The sequence below is a fragment of the Arachis ipaensis genome, chromosome B2 (genome assembly GCF_059453495.1).
Source record: "Arachis ipaensis isolate K30076 ecotype BB chromosome B2, ASM5945349v1, whole genome shotgun sequence".
NCBI classification, from domain to species: Eukaryota; Viridiplantae; Streptophyta; class Magnoliopsida; order Fabales; family Fabaceae; genus Arachis; species Arachis ipaensis.
Genome location: NC_142437.1, coordinates 10,374,939 through 10,399,415, shown reverse-complemented (window position 1 = coordinate 10,399,415; position 24,477 = coordinate 10,374,939). Strand labels below are relative to the sequence as shown.

General features: G+C 34.6%; 3 protein-coding genes and 1 pseudogene across 9 annotated transcripts; 2 read left to right on the top strand and 2 right to left on the bottom strand.

The window, feature by feature from the left end:
* Window positions 1-90: 90 nt before the first annotated feature.
* RAP (RAP domain-containing protein) lies at window positions 91-6,238 on the bottom strand. 7 transcript variants are annotated; one of them, XM_088504788.1, is made up of 5 exons: window positions 6,099-6,238; window positions 3,025-3,153; window positions 810-2,832; window positions 481-563; window positions 91-361 (listed from the first exon to the last, which is right to left on the bottom strand). In XM_088504788.1, exons 3-5 carry the CDS (start codon window positions 2,647-2,649, stop codon window positions 254-256), a joined length of 2,031 nt encoding a protein of 676 aa, XP_088360914.1. In that variant the 5' UTR covers window positions 2,650-2,832; window positions 3,025-3,153; window positions 6,099-6,238; the 3' UTR covers window positions 91-253. The 7 variants fall into 7 exon arrangements, with proteins under 7 accessions (XP_088360914.1, XP_088360913.1, XP_088360915.1 ...); XM_088504787.1 differs by having other exon boundaries at window positions 6,024-6,164; XM_088504789.1 differs by having other exon boundaries at window positions 810-2,659; window positions 6,024-6,164.
* On the top strand, window positions 6,062-10,142 carry LOC107624857 (cell division protein FtsY homolog, chloroplastic). Its single transcript, XM_016327326.2, has 13 exons — window positions 6,062-6,243; window positions 6,402-6,761; window positions 6,893-6,997; window positions 7,140-7,213; window positions 7,317-7,375; window positions 7,686-7,723; window positions 7,820-7,940; window positions 8,113-8,181; window positions 8,276-8,358; window positions 8,798-8,866; window positions 9,113-9,175; window positions 9,295-9,433; window positions 9,837-10,142. The coding sequence occupies exons 2-12, from the start codon at window positions 6,432-6,434 to the stop codon at window positions 9,406-9,408; spliced, it is 1,125 nt and encodes a 374-aa protein (XP_016182812.1). The 5' UTR covers window positions 6,062-6,243; window positions 6,402-6,431; the 3' UTR covers window positions 9,409-9,433; window positions 9,837-10,142.
* A 185-nt stretch (window positions 10,143-10,327) lies between these two features.
* LOC107624855 (uncharacterized) lies at window positions 10,328-12,548 on the bottom strand. Its single transcript, XM_016327321.3, has 3 exons — window positions 12,200-12,548; window positions 11,358-11,504; window positions 10,328-10,798 (listed from the first exon to the last, which is right to left on the bottom strand). The coding sequence occupies exons 1-3, from the start codon at window positions 12,446-12,448 to the stop codon at window positions 10,655-10,657; spliced, it is 540 nt and encodes a 179-aa protein (XP_016182807.1). The 5' UTR covers window positions 12,449-12,548; the 3' UTR covers window positions 10,328-10,654.
* Window positions 12,549-20,162: 7,614 nt separating this feature from the next.
* LOC107626798 (RING-H2 finger protein ATL54-like) lies at window positions 20,163-21,501 on the top strand (annotated as a pseudogene).
* Window positions 21,502-24,477: the final 2,976 nt, after the last annotated feature.

Sequence of the window (24,477 nt, the reverse complement as noted above, 5' to 3'; positions counted from 1 at the left end):
CCATGTTATTGGAGCATCTATCCTTAGTACTATTTCTTCCCAATTCTCTTTTATTGAATAGAAAAAAAAATCTTCAATGTAAATTAATAATGGGGAAAAAGAATTATGGCATTTATATGCTTTTGAGATTTAATATTTCTGGCAAATATACATCCCCTATACTAATTTCTCAACAGGAAACATGATCAGTCTAAGTTTTGTATATCTTCCTAATGCTTCAAAAAGAAGTGAGGAACATTTGATGATGAATTATTCACTTTACCTCAGTCAATGTAGTGTTGGCAATTCCTTCGTTTAAGTGATCTTTGAGAATGCTTCTAAGGTACTCCAATTGTTGGGATGATCCTTCAAGTTCCTCCCACTACAATGAACAACATATATGTTACCAAATTCTCTACACACAAATTCATGATTCTTATTCTTATCAAATTACAAAGCCTGTACATATTCTGATTGAGTAACATGTATAAGAGAGCTCACCTCTTGATAGCATAATGATACAACTTTCCACCCAGCAGCAGTAATGTATCGACGTTTTAGCATGGTATGTCCCAAAGGCACACCTATATCAAGTAAATAGGAAAAAAGAAAATAGTTAAAATATATCTAAGAGAATACGGCCGAGTTTAGAATGGAAAATGCAAAAATACAGAGACACTAAGAAATTGAGATTGAGAGTAGAGTCACAACTTTTGTCCCTTCTCCAAATAACTTAGTGTTTTCCTAGTGTTATACTATTCTGAAAACACTTAGCATAGTATAAGAATAAGATTACAAATTTAATTTATGAAACAAAAAATTATACATACCAATATTTCTAGAGAAATGAGTTGGACCGTCAATCTCCAAAGCTAGTTTCTTATCAATTATCACAGCATCCAATGTGTACCCGTCCACCACATATTCTTTGACCCAATTAAGGCCAGTATTAACAAGAAGACGCCCAACATCTTTCTGAAACAATGATGTTATCTTCTGATTAAACCTTTTAGTTCTACAAGCACGAGCAACTTTTTCGTCAAGCTCATGGCATAATGATAACTGAAGATGGGGGAATTCAAGCTTCAAGCACTGGTTTACAAGATGAACTTGAGAAGCGAACATGATATCCTCTCTATATAGCTCTGAAATCCTTTGCTCCTCATAGTGGCTTAGGGTTTTCCAGATATGCGAGAAGAAACTCCTATCCAATTGTCTGAAGACAGCATAGGACCAAGCTATAGTTCCAAGCTGATCCCTACTTAAAGTGAGTGTAGGAAAATCAAGAGATCCATTTGAGACACCACTTCTATTGACACTGATCTGACCATAATTATTTGGTGTGTTTTCACCATTGCGAGCTTTCAGTTGGCAATGATCAGCGAAGACACTGTCTAAAGAATCAAATACAATTTCAGCAGGCTCATATAGAGACGCAAAAGCCCACAAAAGCTGTGCTAGTTCTTGCTCTTGGAAGGTGTGAATTATGTCAGAAGCCCTCTTCGACAACTCTGAAAAAAGTTCAGGAGCAGAGTGTTGCATTGAGGCAAAAGCACCTGCAATATTAGCAACATTTTGAGAGTTGAATTCCCCAACCTTGGTCATTGCGACCTCCGCAATCCTATCCATCTCTGAAAAATATAGCAGTTCGCCTCCAATTTTGGATAATGCCCAAGATATATTAGAGATTCCTTGTGCCGAGCATTCAGGTAAGGCTGTCATTGCAATCCCCACAAGCATAGACATCTCTTTTTGTCGGGCGAAAGCCAGCCTTCGAGTTGTGATCATAGAAACTTTCTCCATATTCTTAGCGATGCGATGAAGGGCAGTAGCAATGTTCAAAGGGGAAAGAGGCGAGGGGCTTAGACCTTTTGCAACAGCAACAATTGTCTCAGCAGTAACATCCAATACATCCTCTGCAGTCCGTGCTTCTACAATTGCTTTATTCAAATTGATTTCTTTCCGATGATCAGAAGGCCCAGAGAATTGGGATAGCTTATTTACAAACTCTTCCATGCTTTTCTCCTTCCTCTCTAAAAACATTCCACCGGCCAGCGAACTCACCTTCCTTTTCAAAACACCAACATCATCGATTGTTTCTGGATTCTCCAGCAGCATGAAGTCTTCCTCGGAGGTATAATCAACATCAAGATCATCTATATGCTCAAATTTCTCAACAATCTTCTTCTTGGTTTCAACTTTCTTCTTAGCCTTTTTCTTTTTCTTCTTGGAGGCAACCAAATCCTCCATCATTTGAGCCATGCCCCTTGCTTCAATCGACCTAACTGCCATCTTCCTTGCCCTCACACACCAATCCATTCCATCAGTGTCTTCAAGCAGCTTAGACTTCTGCTCTTTCACCCTCTTCTTGGGAGCCCGGTAACCAAACGGATCAAGTTCCCCGATGAACTCCGATTCCCAATCCACATCAGATTCCTCTCCTCTATCATCATTATCCTTCACTGCACCAATGCTAGCTCCCCTGGAGCCAGTACCGGTGTCTCTACCTAACCTAGTGCAATCACTTCTCAAGATAAACGGCTTAAGTTTCCTATTCAAATACCCGGTTCTTGTGATCACTGGGAAAGTGCAACCACAACCAAGCCTTGGAGTGAAACCAAAGGGTTTCAAACAACTTTGGTGAAACATAGAATTCAATAACCCTTCCATACTTTTTCACCTTGTCATCCAAACAAAAAGAAAATCAAACCAAAACACAACCAGGTTTTGAGCATGCAACCCAACAACAACAAAATCTTGTCTTTCCCAGTTCCTAACTTTATTAACGCCAATCAATAAGCACATAAACGTCAATCCTTTATGAGCTTCATAATAGCAAGGAAATGCAAAAACCTTCAATAAAATTGACAGAATATATAAATAAAACAACACATTTAGCTGGGTTAGGTGCTTAACAATACACCAAAAAAGTCCTGTGAACAGCACAAATAGCACCGAAGAAAACAATTTAAATTCAACTACAAAAGGAACCTATTTTCCAATCATTAAGAAAAAAAACCCGAAAAAGGAGATTTTGAAGCTCACCTTATCTTGGAGGAAGCACGAACTCACTGTTTTGAGGAGCGAACAGCGAAGATAGTGCAAGTGTATGCTTGAAGAATGAAGAAGAGCGTTTTACCTTAAAACGCAGCGGTTTAGCTTCTGTGTCAAAATCTGAGAACCAAATCCATCAATAAACCAATGGAATAACTGATTTAACGATTCAACCGGAATTGAATCATGATTAAACTTAATTAAATAAATAATTAATATAAATTTTTAAATATCTAAAAATAATAATTTAACATGAAATTTTAATAAAATTTCACATTCAACTAATAAATAATTTAGGTAGGGGTGAGCATGGGTAGCGGGTACCCGAGGGGTACCCGATTACCCGTTCGAACCCGAACCGAACCAATTAAATTGGTTTTAAAATTATTTTATAATTATATTTAAAAAATTTATAATTATATTTAAAAATCAAATAGTAAAATTGGATTTATTTTTTATAATCTAAAAAGAAAAAAAAAAATAAAAAAAGCTACTGCACTATCTTATAAGTTATAACCAAGGTTTTGAGAACCGGATCGATCATCGAACCGTTCTAGTCACTGGTTCACTGGTCCAACCAGTCCAACCAGTGGTTCAACCGGAAAAACCGTTTTAAAATAAAATAATAAATAAATTATAAATAAACATCCTAAAATATAATTATAGTATAATATAAATCTTAAAATATCTTCGAAATTTAAAACACTACATAAAATATCATCAACCTAATCCATATGATCTTATCAAAATACAAATTCAAAATCCATAAGAACTTGTTGCAAATTTGCTTCGGTGGATTAGGATTAGGATTAGCAGCATCATTCGAAATTAATAAAAGTTTTATTAATCTCTATTTAATTAATACTATTATCCATAACTGAAATTAATAAAAGTTTTATTAATTAAAACAAAATTAAAGACCAGCCACAGCACAATGAAAAATCAAAAAATTATCAACATGACCATATCTAAATTCTGCCACCAACATTTAGCAACAAACAAAGCCAGCAAAACCAGCAATAATTAGGAGCCAGCAACTACAAATCAAAGCAAAACCAACTACAAATCAAAGCAAAACCAGCAACTACAAAACAAAGAAGTATCCATAACCAGATACGAAATTAAAGACTAGCCATAGCACATTGAAAAATAAAAAAATTATCAACATGAGCATATCTAAATTCTGCCACCAACATTCAGCAACAAACAAAGAAATAAAAACAGCAGGACATTCAGCAGCAAAAACACCATTACCAACAGCATTCAGCATTCAGCATTCAGCAACAAAAATTATCATTCAGCAACAAACAGGGCATTCAACAACAAAAATTAGCATTCAACAACAAAGTGTGATCTTATCAAAATACAATCTCAAAAGTTAAATAGCAAAAAGAAATATCTAAATATTAAAAACCAACATGAAGATTTATCAATCATCAAAATCCATAAATTAGAACCTTGTGACTGACTATTATTCGAACTAAGTGGATTAGGATTAGCAGAATCATTTGAATTAGGAGGATTGGCAGACTAATTATTACTCAAACAGGCATTATAAGCAACTGCTTCTTGATTAATACTTTCATCCGTAACTAAATTCAATAAATCATAATCCAAATTAAAAACAGCAATAGAACGGCTAGAAATCCAATAATCATCCATAAGACCATAGAACAGAATTAGTAACAAATCCATTACTCAATTTCAGAATCAGTAACAAATCAGTAACAAAAGCACATATTAGAACAGAATCAGTAACATATCAGAAATCAATCACTAACTTCAGAGTTCAGATTCACAAATCCCTAATTTCAGAAATTGCATATTTGAGTAATTTGAAATTTCAGAGTTCAGACCACTAACCTTGACTGAGAAATTATAAAAGCTAAAAATTATAAAACCAATCAGAAATATGGTTAAAGCATTTCATCAAACATGTTGCGTGCGGTAAAATTAAAATGAAATAAGAGAATCCAAAGCTTAATTTCAATGTGATAGAGAAGAGAACAAAACTATTGTAACTTTAATTTAATCTATGAAAAAATCCAAACCACTACCAAATCAAATAATTACTTATTGTAGTAGAAATCAGAAGTTGCAGAGTTTGAAGAAGAGTATTGGTGTTGTCTGTTGTGTGAGTGTATTGTCTGGTGGCTGGTTTAGGGAACTCACGGCGGGGACAACAGAGAGCAGTTCGACGAGTGGAGCACGCGGGTTGGTCGCAGAGTTTGAAGCAGAGCAACGTGGCTTCCAGACGAACGCGAACTCGAACGGTGAACAACGAGTGAACGCGAACGGTGAACGCCGAGCGAACGCGAACGAAGACGCGAACGTGAACGGCAAACAAACGGCGACGGAAGCGTGGCTGAGCAGACAAAGACGACGGACGCCGAGCTCGAGGAAGCAACCGCGATCGGTGACAGCGAACAGGGGTTGAAGACTTGGAGCACGAGGGAAGCTAGATGACGGATGGCGAACTCTGAGTGCGACGGACGGCAGCAGTATGCCCCCTCTTTGGGGCGGTGGTATAGGCTTACAGTGCTAGGGTTTTGTGGTTAGGTTTGTGAGTTCTCTGACTGAAAGAAAGAAAGGGAGAACGGGAGAAAGAAACGAAGGAGCTTCCCTTTTTGTGTGAACCGGCCGGGTTCCGGTTCGGTCTGACCGGTCAGTTCTCGTCCGGTTCAACGGTTTTTAGCCGATTTTCTGATTGTCGGTTTTATATACCTGACCGCACCGTTAATACTGTCGATTCGCGGTTAAACCGGTCTCATCTTTTCAGAACATTTGGTTATAACACTTAAGTTCATTGATTGGGTCCAATTTATTATCTAAAACTAAAAAAAATGCTGGCTCATTAAGATATAAAAAAAAATAATCCAACATATAAAAATATAAATAAAAACCTTAAAATTATAGCTTGACTCATCATGACTCATGAAATCATCTTTTAACATAAATTAAATCATAAAAAAAATTAAAGAGAAAATAACCTGAGGTTACGTTTCCTTATCTTTTCTTCATAATTCATAAGCAAGCACAAGCGGTGAAACCAGTGAAGTGCTCACCGTAGAGATGAGCGACGGCAAGAGAGCGACCGCGATCAATGAGTGAAGAGGCGAGCACCGAGCAGAGACGGCGGCGATCTTCGACGATTTCTGGCTGATTGATTCCTCGTTTCTGAGGCTGTATATTGCAAAGGACGAGCCCTGGGTGAGTGAGTGGGTTGTGGATTTGGGTTTCTCTCGTTTTTCAAAATAGCTAACTCTCTTATCCCCGAAACGACGCCGCTTTATAAGCCAGATATTTAAAATAAACTGAAACGACGCCGTTTAGCTTTATCTTTTTTCTTCTTACTTGTTTGGGTTCAGTGAAGTGAAACGCTGTGAAGAAGGCAAAAAATGGCTTCTTCTTCTTCTTCTTCGATGTGCGCGTCTTACTCTTCAGTAATCTCGAGACCTTTTTATAAATCTCAACGGCAATTCGCGTTCTTCCGTACCGGGAAACTCGGTTCGGTTCCCGATTTGGGTGGGCGGTTCAGGTGTATGGCTGGTCAAACCGGATTCTTCACGAAGCTTGGGAGGCTAATAAAGGAGAAGGCGAAGAGCGATGTCGAGAAGATATTCTCCGGCGGGTTCACGAAGACGCGGAAAAACCTCGCCGTCATCGACGAGCTTCTTCTCTATTGGAATCTCTCCGACACCGATCGAGTACTCGACGAGCTCGAAGAGGTTTTGCTTCTTACGAAATTGAAAAGCTCCTAAAATAATAAAATGCGTAATGTAATGTTATTTGAAAAAGAAAATGGTTTTTATTATTTACTATTTAAGTTTATGATTTGATGTGTTCATTTTGTGTTCAGGCTCTTTTGGTGTCTGATTTTGGACCAAAAATCACTATTAAGATAGTGGAGAATTTGCGTGAGGATATATTGTCAGGGAAGCTCAAATCAGGCACTGAGATAAAGGTATCATTTCAATCAGCACACACTCTCTGATAGAAGAAAATCCTTGCACTGTGATCATTTTATATATATATTACTTAATATACCAGGGAATTTCAAATTTTGTGACATGAAATATGTTATGCATGGATTTGAATGGCTTTAGGAAGCACTGAAACAGAATGTCTTGGATTTGTTGACGACCAAGGGGAGAAAAACTGAACTTCAACTTGGATTCAGGTGAGAGGGCTATTTAACTTTTGATTTTGACATTGTTATGAGACACCAATTTTTATTAGTTGCCAATTTTGTGCTTTATATTGGATTAATTTGTTATCTTCAGGAAGCCAGCTGTAATAATGATAGTTGGTGTTAATGGTGGTGGAAAGACAACATCTCTGGGTAAGAAAAAGACTTAAGAAATTACCCTATTATTTGCCTTGTAATGAAACCAAAAATTGCTATGAAACGCAATTTTCTTTTATCTTTCTCTCCTATGAACAAACTTATAATCTAAAAGTTTATTGTGTTTGGTGAGGTTGGAAAAATATTAAACTTTTATGGCATAGAGTAACTAATAGGTTAAGGTTTGGTCGTTGATGCTGTTATAGTGTAACTAGTGCTTAAAAACTCCAATTCTTTTAAGATATGAAGCAGAGGCAAACAGTTTAGAAATTTAAAAGCATGCGAACATGACAGCTCTTTCATGCAGGAAAGCTGGCGTATAGACTGAAGAAAGAAGGGGCAAAGGTTAGATTATGTTACTTGAGTTTGGTTTATGCCATGACTAGTTAGGATATGATGGTTAATGCTGGTTCTCTGTTTGTATCTTTAAAAATCAACCAGATACTGATGGCTGCTGGTGATACATTTAGAGCAGCTGCTGGTGATCAGCTAGAGATATGGGCTGAAAGGACTGATTGTGAGATTGTTAGGGCTGAATCAGAGAAAGCCAAAGCATCATCAGGTACAAATGAAGTTAGAGTTCACTCAATTACCACCAGATCTTCTGTTCATTCTTTTTCACATAACTTCATTTCTTACTTTATTTGATTTTATTTTTTAAAAAATTCGATTAAATTTGTTTCTTAGTCTTTATTGTTATATCTATAGTTGTTACTATATTGTTTTACTTGCAGTGCTTACACAAGCTGTGAAAAAGGGAAAAGAACTAGGTTTCGATATTGTTTTATGCGATACATCTGGACGTAAGTGCGAAATTTTACAGATAGCTATTTTGTATTTTCATGAACTACTTGATTGTTTGTAATACTAATGCTGCTGTTCACTTTGAATTGTCAGGTTTACACACTAATTACAGCCTAATGGAAGAATTGATTTCTTGTAAAAAGGCAGTGAGCAAAGTCGTTGCTGGTGCCCCTAATGTAAGTCCAAGTTTTTGGCAGTTACTTTTTGCTCTTTTTACACGCATTTTACTTCTGGTGATAGATGAACTTATGATTTGAAAGTGATTTCCCAAGTTTTATTCATATGAGGCTCTGAGGGGTAAGCTTTTAGACTTCCAGACAGAATTTGATGAGCCATTATAGTACTTACAATCTTTGTTAATGTACAAAAACTCTCTATATCTGTATTTTCTTACAATCTGTGTTTCATCTAAATGACTTGTTTAACCCTGTTCAACAAGATTGTGCGCTTTTGACATTTTTAATTCCTCATGGGCTGACACTAACAATAACTTCTTTCTTACCTGAGTTGCCTCTCTCTCTCTCTCTCTCTCTCTCTCTCTCTCTCTCTCTCTCTCTCTCTCTCTCTCTCTCTCTCTCTAATAATGCGATGTGAGGGCATTGATGATGTCTGCAGGAGATCCTACTGGTTCTGGATGGAACTACAGGTTTGAATATGCTGCCACAGGCAAGAGAGTTCAATGAGGTAAACACTAGTTTATGTTTTGAATTGGATTTGTCTGACGAGTTCGAAGTTCTACTAATAGGAATAATAAACTTCATTCTGTCCCTTCCCGTGCTTACATCTTTTATCAAACCGTGACCCAATGAATTGTCTATCACATATTAGCTTTTTAGGGTGTAGTGTGATTATTGCCCCTTAATATTTCCAAATCAATTCGATGTTAGTTGTTACCTAAACTGTTTCAACGCTAAAACCTCCAATGTGCAGGTTGTAGGTGTTACGGGTTTAATTTTGACCAAGCTGGATGGTTCTGCAAGAGGCGGCTGTGTGGTATTCTCTTCATTTCATCTTACTGATCTCTACTATTTTAGGGCTCAACAAATCTAATATTATTTATTTTTGCTGGGGCGATCATGTTGAAATTGTAAGACACTGATATCTGTTGTCAGGTCAGTGTTGTTGATGAGCTTGGAATCCCTGTTAAATTTGTGGGTGTTGGTGAACGTGTAGAAGACCTTCAACCCTTTGATGCAGAGGCCTTTGTCAATGCCATCTTTTCGTAAACCAATGTTAGGTTATGTTAATATGGTATGCAAATTATGATTTGTTCTCGTCATTCCTTTCAAAATTGAAATTGAAATTAAAATTTTTTGCAAATTTGTCATGGTATAACTGGAATTACACGCATTTTGAAAGTACAGAAAATGGCTAAAAAACTGTCCAAGACATGTCTCTTGTATATCTCTATTTAAGCTTTTGTTTATATCAGTTATCCAAACATACTTTTTACCCCAGCTTCTCTTTCTCTTCTATGGACAGTAATAAAATGCTACCTTAAAAATGTAGAACTCTATGAAAAATGAAATATTAGCATTTTAGTTAAACCAGAAGCACTTTGAATTGTAGCCTTGTGCTTGTAGGACATTTTCTTGCTTGTATTCGCTATTTCAATTTACTTTTCCATACCATTGTTGTATATGTTCTGCTTCAGGATCATTTATTAGCAGAAAAGCTTGGCATGGATATGAAGAGCCAATACCAGGTCATAGGAAAGATTGGCAGTGAAGCCATGCTTAGGAGAGGGAAGGCAATCAAGGCATTACAAAACTGTGTAAATGATTTTGTGGCGCAGAGACGATATTGCTTTTGATGCACGTTAGGGTGTATAGAAACATTTTTCATTATCTGTGGCTCAGTTTTTGACAACACAAAGGTGTTTATATGATGTGCATGTAAACATGTGCCCCATTGTTTGTAATATATCTGTTTGATTAATGATATGTTTTCCTTGCTTAGATTTCTCAGGTTTTTTAGTTTCAACCATCATCAATTCATCATCTATGCAAATTTGCACTTGTAAAGGAAATTTACCCTTAATAATTATCTAAAAGGTTTGGTTTTTGCCTTTTTGGTAACGTTCATACATTATTGAATGGTAAGTAAAATATTACTACATGAATGATATGTGTATTATTTAAAATATATTTAAAAAGTTAATATAAATTTTAAAAACTATTGACATGATTAGAATGGTTTTTACAATGACGTGCTTACATCTCAGTTAATAACAAAAAAACTTTATAATACAAAATTTCATGTGTAATACACTACTATTCTAGGTTGCCACATCATATGTTTGACAATATTTCATATTTGTTTTGTAAATTATCACTAAAAGAGGATAATCCCATTGGAATTAACAAAGGGAAGTAGAACATTATGAATAGGCTAATTCATCTTAAGGATTTTGGTATGACAATCAATATGAATCTATAGAGCCACTTGCACCTGAAAGCTATATGTTCATAATCATAGACTAGAAGCTGGCATGTTATAGTAGGTAGCATGACAAATATAGACAGAATTTCCAGTTTTCTTGAGCTTGAAGTCAAGTGCAACTACAGTCAAATTTCTTCCACTCTTCACCACTGAAGCATTAGCTACCACTTCTTCCTGCATAAACCGTTTACATTTCAAAGGGTCAAACCACCAATCAGAAAGTAATTAGGCAGTTATGATGAATCCATGATTTAATGTGCTGTTTCTTTAAACTGCACATTGCAGCTTATATGCTCTTCATCCAAGTGTTACATTACATGAACTGTTAAGAGGCATATGGCAAATGTCAATGTAAGTCACCATCACCAAGACAACCAACATTGCATCGAGGTTGTGACTAAGTGACTATTTGCGAAGAATTACCCTGGGTGGTAAGAATGTGAACCACAAGTCCCCTGGTAGGTAGTTAGTCGATGAAATACAAAAACAGAAATTCTAGAGGCACTAACACACCAAACTTTTGACATTCTATCAGATTTTGCATACACACATGCAAACATGAATAGTATAATTTGCACCCACATTACAGAGTTTGCACACATAGATTGACAAAAAGCATGCACACACAAATCATTATATTTTGCACTCTTTTTGAGTGTTGGTTACATATTGTCCAAAAGACTATTGACCACCTAGCAAGGCTCATAGAAAAATAAAGAAATAAGGAGCTTACATCTATTGGAGTGGCAGAGAGGTAAGAAATGCTAGTTTCTCCGAGGAAAAGCTCCTTGTCCTCTGCAACAACAGTTCTAGCACAAGCATGGGATAAAATATCAACCAAGGACGCAACGGCCCCTCCATGGAGTGTTCCATACCCATTCTACAATTCCAATCAAGAAAATAAGGAACAACAAATCTTCATTGAAAATCACATAACAGTTTTATAGTTGAACTTTGAACACAGAAACAAAACATCACATTTCCGACATGAAGCATTTCAACTAATTATAGCAATCCCCAAGTTCAACCAACAAGTTAAAACTTAAAAGCCCTAAGGTTAGTAAGGTAGCGTTTGCTTACTGTCCTAAGATATAAGAGACTGAATTAACCAGAAAATAAAAATGGAAACCGAGAACACTCTAAAATTTCCCCTAGTCTCAAAAATTATTTGGATAATTTCTACACTTCAAAGATAGAGCAACAGAAGAGTCATGTCTCAGAGATGATTTATAAGTAAAATTTTGAACCTCCCAAGAAAAAGGGACACAGAAGACAAGTCTCTACCGTTACACTATCTCCATTTTCGTTGGAGATTAGTAACCGAAGCTACCTAATTTTGCTCAAACAACACCAATAATGCATAAATACTTCATTTCTACTCACGAATGAGCATCAAACTTTCTAAATTGTTTACTAATTCTTGAGATTGCATCGTATACTCGCATTTCAATGTATAAGATCCGGAACATTAAATTCAGCAATTTTAATATTCTAATTTCCTCAGCTAGAATCAGTGTAAAAACATGAACAACACAATAATTGAAAGCAGATAGAAGAATGTGTTGAGTTGCGTACACAGATAGGGGGTTTGGCGAGGATAGTGCAAGTGATTCGTCCCCGTTGGATGAGATCAACGGTGATGAAGCTGCGAAGGAAATCGTCGAAGAATCCACGCGCGTTGCAGGGATCTGGGACAGGAGTGGCGGCACCCATAACGGTGAAGAAGCGCAAGGTCTCTTCAGCATGTTGAGGGTCCATTTCCTCAGAAACTTTAAGTGATGGAGACGCACACAGAGAAGAAGAAGAAGAAGGTTTGTGCGCCATTGATGACTCTTTAGTGGGTTAGTTGGTGGTTGTGCAGCTAATCAGAGTAACAGACGGAGACGTATAGCGTTTGTGATCTCAGTCTGAAACTCTATAACGAGTGTGGTGTTCTAAATAAATGTCAGCTTAAAAATTTGAATATTATATAAGAAAAAGTCTAGGGTCAGCAATTTTTGTGTTTTTTGGCCAACACTTAACCATCAAAATAAAAGTGAGTAATTTTTTATCATTAGATGTAATCTCATATTATTAAAAACACTATTAATGACCAATTAATGGTTACAAAATACCAAAATTACTGACCTTCTAACATTTCTCACTGTATAATCTGTTAATTAATAATATATTTTTAAATTAAATTTTATTTTATGTATATAATAATTTATTAATTAACGATAAATTTTTAATAAAATTTAAATACACCACAAATTAAAAAAACTATTAGGAGTTGGACTACTCTTAAACAAAGTGAGCGAGCTTACATTTTTCTATTCTATTCATATTAACTATTAGTTTAATTATTTTACATTTTTTTCTGTAGAGATTATTTCATTTTTTTTTATTAAAAATAGATTATAAAAAGTAAAAATATTGCATTGAAATAGAAGAATAATACTAGATATATTTATCCAACAAAATATGAAGTAAAGGTTAATTACTTAATTATAAATAGTAATAATAATATAATAGAAAAAGAAAAAAGGTAGGTGTGAATTTTTTTTTACCATCAAGTTATCATAATACAGATTTTTATTCTCAAGTAATATATATACTTTTGTTGTAAGTAATTCAATAACATAGATCTTTATTTTCCAATAATATAAATTTATTACTCAAAAGGAATTACGATATTAGAGCCTGTTTGGGAATTATTGGATAAAGATTCTTTTGTCAAAAAAGTTTTTTTTTTTTTTAAATAAGCATTGTTTGAATAGAAACATAAAGATAAATTATAATTTTAAATGTAAAAATAGTTTATAATAAAAAATAATATTTGAGATTTTATTAAGCTCTTCTATATATAGTGATGTAATTTTTTTTTCCAAAGATAATAAGTTATATTTCATTAATTATTAAAAAATGAAATACAAAGATGTCTAAAAACAGGACAGCATAATAAAAGGTGGGGATTTCCCAAAAACACTACACTTATGGTATTCATCCGACGGTCCGTGGTCGAAAAACGAAGAAAAATCTTAAAGAAGAAAGAATGATAAATCCAATTGAATGCAACTAAGAGCTTGCCTCATGGAGATGACGACCTAAACTGGGAGTTCTTTGGATTTCACGGAGCAACTTGACAGAGCTTGCTAGAATGGCAGACGGCATAGAAGTAGAACCTTCAAAAATCAACTGGTTGTGAGCTTTCCAGCAGTTCCAGCAAATGATGGCAAGCAATTGAGGATTACGGTCAGCATTCTTCAACGGGTTAAGTATATCTGTTGATGCAGTCCACCATGTCCAAAAGTCGTTAGAACTCTGAGGGGGAAGACAGTCACGAAGATAACTCTGAGACCATACGTCTTTAATTCTAGAGCAATCGATTAAACAATGAGTGACTGTTTCCGTTGCTTCATGACAGCAGGGGCATATTGGTGATATAGATGGGATGCGGTGATAAATCTGAGCAAGCACCGGAAGTCGGCCATGGAGAGCTTTCCAGATAAATAGCTTAATTTTGTGAGGCAAGTTCAACTTCCATAGATCAATCCACGGCTTTTTCTGCTGCATATAATTAGGGCAAAGCTCCAGATGCGGATGGTAAAATAAATAGCCAATTCTGTAACCTGAAGCTGTATCATATTGCTTGGATTTGTTCAAATCCCATTGCAATTTGTCCCTACACTGCTGAATTTTAACTGACAAAATCCTGTTTGCAACGTCTTGGGGAAATAATTCTTGAATGAGATTCTGATTCCAATTCCTATCTTCAGTAATTAGATCTTTAACTCTTGGAACCAACTCAGAAATAGCCTGTCTATTTGGCATGTCAGAAATCATTAAAGGATACGGAGGAGGCAGCCAAGGATCCTCAAATGTTCGGATATTCTCACCAGTACCCACAGCCCAATTAAGACCTTTTTCAACAATCTTTCGGCCTTCCAGTATGCTCCTCCATCCCCAAGAAGGTAAGACTCCAATTTCTGTCGTTATAGTATTACCATTGCTAAAGTATTTACCTCTTAGTATTTTGGATAATAAGGAAGTAGGCTGTGTTACAAGTCGCCAAAACTGTTTGCCTAAAAGCGCCAGATTTTGGATTCTAAGATCTTTAAATCCAAGGCCTCCTTCTTTTCGTGGGCGAGTCATAGTGTCCCAGCTAATCCAAGCCATCCGCCTTTCAGAACCTTTTTGTCCCCACCAGAACTGAGAAAGTAGAGAGTGGATTTCCGAAATTAAACCATCAGGCAACTTGAAGCAAGACAATGTATAAATAGGAATAGCTTCTCCCACTGCCTTAAGCAATATGTGTCTACCACCTGACGAAAGAAGATTGCGCTTCCACCCTTGGATTCTTTTTCGAATCTTTTCTTTGATCATACTAAAAGAAGCCTTTTTCGATTTAGAGACTGTAGAAGGCAAACCTAGGTATTTATCCTGAGCCCCAATATGATTAATATTCATAGAGTTAACCAGTAGTGTACGAGTAGTGGAGGGAGTGTTGTGGCTAAAGAATGCAGCAGATTTATTAAGATTTACCCTCTGGCCACTGATGCTCTCATAAGAATTCAATAAATGCAGGATATTTGAACATGCTTCAGGATTAGCCTTACAGAATAAGATGGAATCATCAGCAAATAGGAGGTGGTTGACCTTGGGACATCGCCTATGTATCTGAAGACCCTGAATTAGTCTGTTTTGTTCTGCCTTGTGTAGCAAGAAGGAGAGACCTTCTGCACAGAAAAGAAAAAGATAGGGGGATAGAGGATCTCCTTGTCGAATACCTCTATTTGGTTTGAAGAAACCATAAGGTTGTCCTTCCACAATAACAGAATAAGAAACAGTTGTCACTAATTCTCGAATCCACATGATCCATCGGGAGTCAAAACTAAACTTCTCCAATATAAACCAAAGAAAGTGCCATTCCACCATTTCATATGCCTTACTCATATCTAATTTTAGCGCCATTTCATTTTCGAGACCCCTTTTTTTGTTCTTCAAGTAATGCATACACTCGTGAGCAATTAGGATATTATCAGAGATTAATCTGCCTTTAATAAAAGCACTCTGCGTAGGGCTAATTAGTCTATTCATCATACCCTGAAGCCTATGTACAAATACTTTGAAGATAATCTTGTAAAAGACTGAAGATAGGCTTATTGGTCTTACCTGAGTCATATATTTAGCATCAGAAATCTTGGGAATAAGACAGATCTGAGTGTGGTTAAAACCCTTCAAGATTCTGCTCCCAGAAAAGAAGCTCTTAACTGCTCGAAACACATCACCACTAAGTATGTTCCAGAAGCTTTGAAAAAATTTTGCTGTCATACCATCATCTCCTGGAGCACTTTGAGGATGAATGCTAAATGTTGCGCGTTTCACTTCCTCCATAGTCACTGGTCTTTGAAGCCTACGGTTCATGTGAGCTGTAACCTTAGGTTCAAAATCAGTAAACAGAGGTTCAGGGTTCTCATGACAAGTGGAGGAAAAGATGTCCTTGAAATAAGATTCAGCCACAGAAGCAATACCAGCATTTGAAGTAGCCACTTCACCATCACTGCCAGTTAGTTGCCAAATTCTATTCCTTCGGGTTCGATTTCTAAATTTCTGATGGAAGAAAGCTGTATTCTGATCACCAGATTTGAGCCATTTGACTCTAAACTTATCTTTCCAATAAGATTCCTCATTTTGCAATGCTTTTTTAAGTTTGTCCTCTATTTTTAAAATGATGTCGCCTCCATGAATTCCTGCTAAACGAAGTTCCTCTAATTCCGACTGTAGTAAATCAATCTCCACCTTCGAATTAGATCTGTGTTCTTGCTGCCATCTGACAATCTTATGCCGACAACGCTTTATTTTTTGAGCTAGGATATACATGGCTGAACCATCAATCTGTTCATGCCAAACCTCTCTAACAATCTGCCTTATTTCATCATTGGAACACCATCTTTCTTGGAATTTGAATCGGCGTTTAGATATCTCAGTTCTCGGATTAGAGTCTATGAGAAGAGGGGCGTGATCCGAGCCTGATTCTGATAGTCTAAGAACCGTTGCATTGGGATAGAGTTGCTGCCAATCAACTCCTATCAGGAATCGGTCCAGTCTTTCCTGTATCAACTCATCACCCCTCCGTCTATTTGACCAAGTGAATAGTCTTCCGACCATACCAATATCAATCAGGGAATTATCATCAATAAAACTATTAAAGGTTTCAATAGAAGAAGGAGATTTAGCACCCCCACCTTCTTTCTCCAATTGATTAGAAATGGCATTAAAATCCCCCATTAACACAACCTTACCATCGAACTGTTGGGTGACTGAAGTTAATTCAGCAAATTGAGCCATTCTATGTTGATCATTTGAACTGAGATAAACACCTAGAACACCATAGGGATCATTAGAACCAGCTGTCAGAACTGATGCCGCAATGAAAAATCTACCATGCTGTAAAATCTGAACAGTACAACCATCCCTCCATGCCATTGCCAAACCCCCTGATAATCCATCCGGATCCACAATAAACCATTCCTTGAAACCACAAGATCTTAGTTTTCCTTCAACTTGTCGAGATTGATTTTTTGTTTCACAGATAAAACCAACCTCGGGGGAGTAGGATTTGCAAATCCCTTTAAGATTGTGGATTGTCAGGGGTCTCCCCAAACCCCGACAATTCCACGAGAGCAGTTTCATATTTCTCTGGGTGCCACTTGAAGGCTGGCACCCTCCACCGTCATAGCAATTATATGAGGGTTCTGAGTCTCTGATTTGTTGCCCATGGTGTAAATCAGAATTGGTATTCAATGATTCCAAAGAGAAATAAGATATATAAGATATATGGAATGAGTGAATAAGAAAACGGAATGAATTAAAAGAGGAATGAATTGGGAGAGAAAACGAAAATTAGGGAGTTAAGTGGAAAAGAAATTAAGAAAAGAAAGTAGAAGAAGATGGAAAAGGGTTTGACGAAGAAAAGACAAAGAAAGGTGTAATCATGGAGGTGGCGCAGTGAAACCCTAGCAGAGCTTCGGGCGCTAGATAAGGAGTACGTACTCCCACTATAGTTGATTAGTGATTATATAGTGATGTAATTTAGTAACATGAAAAAATAAATATTTAATCATCTTTAAATTTTTAAATTAGTATAATAAAAATTAGTCAATTATAAGTAATAGAAGTTAAATAAATCATCACTTTGACGTTATCAAGTTTTTACTTTAGAGAATTTTTTTCTTTGAAGTTTATATTTTTTTTCAGTTATATCACTTAAAATAACATCTTTTCATATTTAAACTATCTTTCAGCTCAAGTATATAAATATAAATTAATTATTGAGTAAATAATTAAATTAGTTTATGAAAGATTATGTGATTTTTAATTTGATATCTGAATGATTTTTTTAATCAAAATTGACTTCAAAAGATTTAAAATTAATCATGTTAGTTCCTCTATTTATTCTGTCATTAACAGCACTAATGTTTGCTGAGATGTCACATTAACTTAACATATCAATATTACACATTACTAAACAACAGGTGCTGAAGAAATATGTTAAGATAATTATGTTAAATAAGTTCCAAAAACATATGTTTTTCTCCAATTTCTTCAACAACGATGACATACTCATTCTTCTTCACTCTCAGAAAGAGAAACGGCTTCCGGTCCTTCCTTTACCTCTCTTCTTCTTCATCTTTTTCCAAAAAACTTGATGTCAACAACAATGGCGGCACTCCAAAAGTCCCAGCAAGCACTTCTTCAGGTTCGGGGTTGATGATCACCAAACCTACTGCCACCAGGAGAAAGTGTATGGCGGCAGTTCATTCTTCTTCTACAACAACCGCCACGACAGTTGGCGGCGGTTTACAAAAAACTAGCGACAGTTCATTTCTGTTTGTTTTTCGTTTGAGGAAAAGGTTTCAAGATCCCAATAATGTTGTATGTTGGTTGTGGTAACAACAGAAGCTTTTTCGATGATTTCTTTAACAAAATCTCAAACGGCTTCGGTGCTGCACTTTTAGAAGAGTCGAATTTCAATGTGAATGAAATCATAACAAACATTATCAGCAGTGCATGAAGGAGAGAGTTAAGTGTGGAGGAATATTCGGTGGATTCATGATGATGCCTAACACTTCTTCTTCTATTCGTCATTGTTTTTACATTTTCTTCATGGGATTCGGTTCTTTTGAAGGTAAGGTTTTTCTTTTTTCCTGTTGCTAAAATTTTTGTTAGGATTGTGCCATTATTAATAAAATTGGTTTCTCTTTGGTGATTTTTGCTGGAACTAAAAACTATCTTTGGGATTAGGATTTCGTTCTTGTCAACTACACATTTTTTGGTACATCAAAGTTGATCATCGGCTTTGCGACGATGATGAATGTTTCTTCTTCTTTTTCTCTGCGACGTCGAAACGGAAGTGAGAAGGAGAGTGTTGTGAGAGAAGCAGGGTCTACAATGACATCGTTTTATTCACTGCCTCTCACCCTAAAAAAAACGACGTCGTTTTAATGCTGACCTGAAGCTTAACGTGCCAGATCAGTTTTTGTTAATGCCGTCCACAATAAAATTAATAGAAGGACTATCGTGACTAAACTAAAATTTTTGGGAGACAGATTTGGTTTAAAAATCTTTTGGTGATCATATTGGAGATAGCGTGATTTTTTAGAGACCAATTTGACCATTTACTCATTAATTATTACATAATCAATTATTTTTTTAAAAAAATTATACAAATAAAAATTATGGAAATAAATTTAATTTTTAAGTATTTCTAAACACAATTTTAATTCACAATTCATTTTGTTAGAGTGCAAATGATTAAAAAAGAGAGTCAAGCACAAATAATTATATGTACATATTTTTTTGTGTTTTTTCCCCATAATTTGTGTGTATCTTTTCATTCATGGCAGTTTTATTTTTATGTTTTCATTAAAAAAATTATTGGTAATTAGATTATTTTTATATATTAGAGATATAATTATTTATGTGTCTCTTTTTATCAACTTAAATTTTTGAAAAAAATAATATTATGACATAATATTAGAGCTTCTATGATTGAAAGGTCTAGAATTCAATCATTGGTGAATCCAAAAACAAATAATTACAACCTAATGCAAATTATTAGAGATATAACTAGGTTTAATTACTCTGCAGGTCTCTATAGTTTCACCGAATTTTCAATTAAGTCCCTATACTTTTTTTTTTCAATTGGGTCCTTATACGTTAATTTTTTTTTCAATTAAGTCCCTACCGTGAGAATATCGTTTAAGATAATAGAATATTCTGTTTAAAAAACAAATATTCTCCTGTTTGGATTAGATATGCTAATTGGACATGTCTCTATTTTTTCAAAATACCCAAAACACCCTTGACATTTTGTCCCAAAAGAAAAAAAACCCTAGCCAACTCCTAATTTGCTCTCTGAGAATCGTGTGCAGTGCATTTCTCCTCCGTCGGTCCTGTCCGCCTCTCGGCGTGCCTCACCTCGCCTCGCCGTCGAAGCCCTCTTCTTCTTCTTCTTGTGTTAAAATTTGAAAAAAGAAAAAATTGGTGATTGGAGATGATGGGTTCAGATACCACTTTGGTTACCACGGTCATTGGGTTTGGGATGAGTGCCACTTTCATTGTGTTTATGTGCACAAGAATCAATTGTGGGAGGATAAGAGGGAGTGTTGAATCTCGCATGATGTATGAGATTGAATCCAGGATTGACATAGAATAGGTAAAAAATTCACCTCTTCAAACCCCCTCCTTTTATGAACTGATTTATTAAGCTTTTTTTTGGGTTGTGATTTGTGAACATGAGTTTGAGTTTTTAATATTCTGCTCAACTTTTGTGAAAATTAGTTCTATACTATGTATTATTTGGTCATGGTTCCTAGATTGTTGTTCTGATCCAATCCTCTTTAAGGCATATAAGGAATGAGGACAGCTATAATTTTGGTTCTTTTGTAAGCTTCTATATCAAATGATGCAAACGATGCATCCTTTTTATAGAATAAATCTGTGACTTGACTATAAATTTCAATCAGATGTAGAATTGGTATATAGGTATTGAACAATGTATATACTGCCCTTTCATTTGATTCTTTTGTAAGATGAGTATGTGGTTGAGACTTTTTCATAGGTCAGTATTCCATATATCATATACTTCGGATTCATGAATCTGCATATATCATATCATTCAAGTTGATATTATTCTTTGCCTAATTAGTAGTTTAGTTTATACCTAAGTTGTGGTTTTGTTTATTTTACTTGTTTATCTGTTGGTGATTTAGATTTTAATTTTTCATTGTTTATGATAGCCAGAAAATCATGCTAATGACCCTGAACCTGAGCTTGTTATGCTTGATGCAATCCCCATTTTGAAGTTCAACCAAGAGGCCTTTAGTGCTATTGAAGATACACAGTTAAGTTTGGTCTCTCAGTTTCATCTCATGCACAACTTGCACCTCATATGTTCCTTAACCTCGTAGTGTAACTTCTAGTGTTTTCTAGATACTGTAATTGTCTTAACATCGTTTTTTAAGAAAAACACTTCATGGATTCGAAATAAACTCAAGGAGTCAATGAATGGATAACTAATTCGCATTACTTCTACAGGTGTGTCATATGTTTGGCAGATTTTAGAGAAAGAGAAGTGTTACGCATCATGCCGAAATGCAATCACACATTTCATCTTTCTTGCATTGACATATGGCTGAGAAAACAATCCACTTGCCCGGTATGCCGTCTGCCGTTAAAAAACTCATCTGAGGCGAAACATGTTAGAATTGTTACATTTACCATGAGCCAGCCTCTTTGATGAGTCGCACAAGAATCAGCTGTTATCAATGTTATTATTGATTCCTATGTTGGTTCAAAGAGTGGGAGATTGCAACACAAGAACTGATTTTTAGATTATTTGTATTACACTGAAACGTTTTCTATGGTTTTCATTTTTAGATTTCAAATTTCAATAACACAAATTACATAGCCTTGTGGTTTTCTATGATGTACCATGATAGAATAAAGATACAAACTATATTCCATGAATCCATACAAATGTAAAATATTACATAATCATAATGATTACTTGAATGGTGAAAATTGAATTTATATATACTTATTATTACTATTTCTGTTTCATTTCATCCATTCCTTTTTTTGTATGTTCTTAAGATAAGGTATTTTGAAAGTAAAAAAAAAAGATATTTTTGGTACAATTTGTATATAAATACACAAAAGAATGAAAGTGAAAAAATAAAAGGGATTATAGGAATATCTTTAATGTCTTAGAATCATTGAATATGATTATAGGAATATCTTTCATTGAATATTTATAGTTTTATCGAATTTTCAATTAAGTTCCTATATTTTTTTTCTTTTCAATTGGGTCCCTAAGAGTATACAAGTAATTTCATAATTCACTAATATTTTTTTGACGTTTAATATTAACAGGGGCTAAATTGAAAAAAATATAATGTATAGAGACTTAATTAAAAAGAAAAAAAATATAGAAACTTAATTAAAAATTCAGTAAAACTATAGGGACCTGCAGAGTAATTAAACCATATAACTATTCATGTGTGTATTATCTTATCAGCATAAATTTTTTTAAAAAGTTAATATCTTTACACTATACAAATATCTATAATAAAAAAATTAAATTAAGTAAAAAGAATACATTAGACAAGACTCATAGTTAGACAAGTTAAAATTTTTATTACTCTTAGTTATCTATTGAATTGCTTTATTAATAACATCTTACAACTCAAAATATTTAAGGCTATATAGAAAAAAAATTCACAAATTTAGACACGTACAAATTGAATAGTTTGACACACTTTGTATTAATGCCTTTATTAATAAGTATAGCTTAACATTTAAGACATATATGATAAATTTTAGAAATTCTATAAATTTTAAAATAATCATTGATTTTATCAATTATTACAAAAAAAAAAAATTCAACTTACTTGCGGATTTTCATAAGTTCAATACTTTACAATATCAAAAATTTATAATAAAGTACAAACTCTAAATTTCAACTGTTCATAATCTTTATATAATCATATTAATAAAAAAAAATTTACACAACACAAACCAAAAAAAAAAAAAAATTTAAGTTGGCCGCTTATTTCACTTCAAAATTCATACATTATATATCAAATTATACCGATAAAAAAAATTATAATTTTTTAAAATTATAAATAATTCATACACTAGTCTAATATTTCTGCCTCACTCTTTTTCTCACCCACACACTAATTAACACAAATTTCACTATTAGCCATCAAAGAAAAAACAGAAAAAAAGAAAGAGCGTGAACATAGTTATTTAAACCGGACCGAATCGATCGATTTAACCGAAAAATCGATGAATCAAATCCTGTATCAGTCCGGTTTAATATACTGACTACTTGAAAAAATGAATCGATCAAAATCGGTACGAACCGATCAAATCGATGCAAATTGGCACGAACATGAATCGAACCAATCCAATCAACAAGCACTGTCAATAGTCAACCCGCATGTTGATGATGTCATGCTGACGTCAACGTGCGGGGTTGAGAAATTTTAAAAAATTGAGTGCAAGAGGTGGGAGTCAAACTTGGCTCCAAGCTAACCCCCATTGCACTAACCTATTTTCTTATGCTTTTTATAGTATATATTGCATGTTATATAATATCCTAACTAATACATATATATATATACACAAAAATACTTAATTCAATATTTTTTATATTCAACATTTTTTAAACTAATTATTTTTTAATTGAAGTACAAATTAATTAATTTTAAAATAAAAATTATAATTAATATAAAAATAAAATAAAAATTACTTATTTTGAAAAATTTTTTTATATATAATTATTTAATTATATAAAGATTTTCATACTTTAAAATTACTCTTTGGATATAGTTCATAAATCGTTATTCTTATTGTGTCCAATTAAGATACTATTACAGTACTACAGACTAATTTTATGTCTATTTTTATATTAGTAATTTATAGAATTCGAGACTTAATTGTTCTTAAAATGTTAGTAAAAATATGTATTTCAAATTTTAATTTTAGGTTTTTAACTATTTTATATTTTTTATTTACATGAGACCGATTTTACCGGTTGGACCAATAACTCATCAGTTGAACCAATGAACTAATAAACCAGTAACCTGACCAGTTCAATCACCGGTTCGATTCTGATGACAACTATGAGCGTGAGAGAACACAAGAAAGAAGGTTTTGAAATGCCAATGATGTCGTCCTCGAATTACATGAGTAATAAAGTGTTCTTTTCCACCAAAACTTTCTTCTTCTTGTGTTCTTAACTTCCTTGCTGAGTATTGAGAGTTAGGCTGACTTGGTCTTAACTTAAGATGTTGAGTAAGTTCGAGTGCCGGCACAGTAGCATTGAAATGTGTCAAAAGCCGTGACAATTTGGTATCAGAATAAGGTTCAAGAGGGAGAACAAGTGGTATCAGAGTCGATGGTTAATCGTTCTGGCGGTTTAAGGAGTATTCAAAGTAAAGCATCGAAAGTCTTTTCGACAAGAGTGATCCGGGTAGCGTGTCCCATAATATGGTGCGGCGGTATGATGGACGAATACTCTAATATGGTGGAGGAGATAGAAAGGGGGGAGTTGATGTGCTCAATGTAGTGGCTCACACTTGAAGAGGAGATTGTTAAGTAGGAGTGTGAGGAATGTGATGAATTAGTCCCACATTGAAGAAAATAAGGAAAAGTGGAGAGTTTACAAGATGAGTACACTTGAGTAATAAAGTGTTCTTTCCACCAAAATTTTATTTCTCTTGTATTCTTAACTTTCTTGTGAAGTATTGAGGGTTAAACTGACTTGGTATTAACTCAAGAGGTTGAGTAAGTATGAGTGT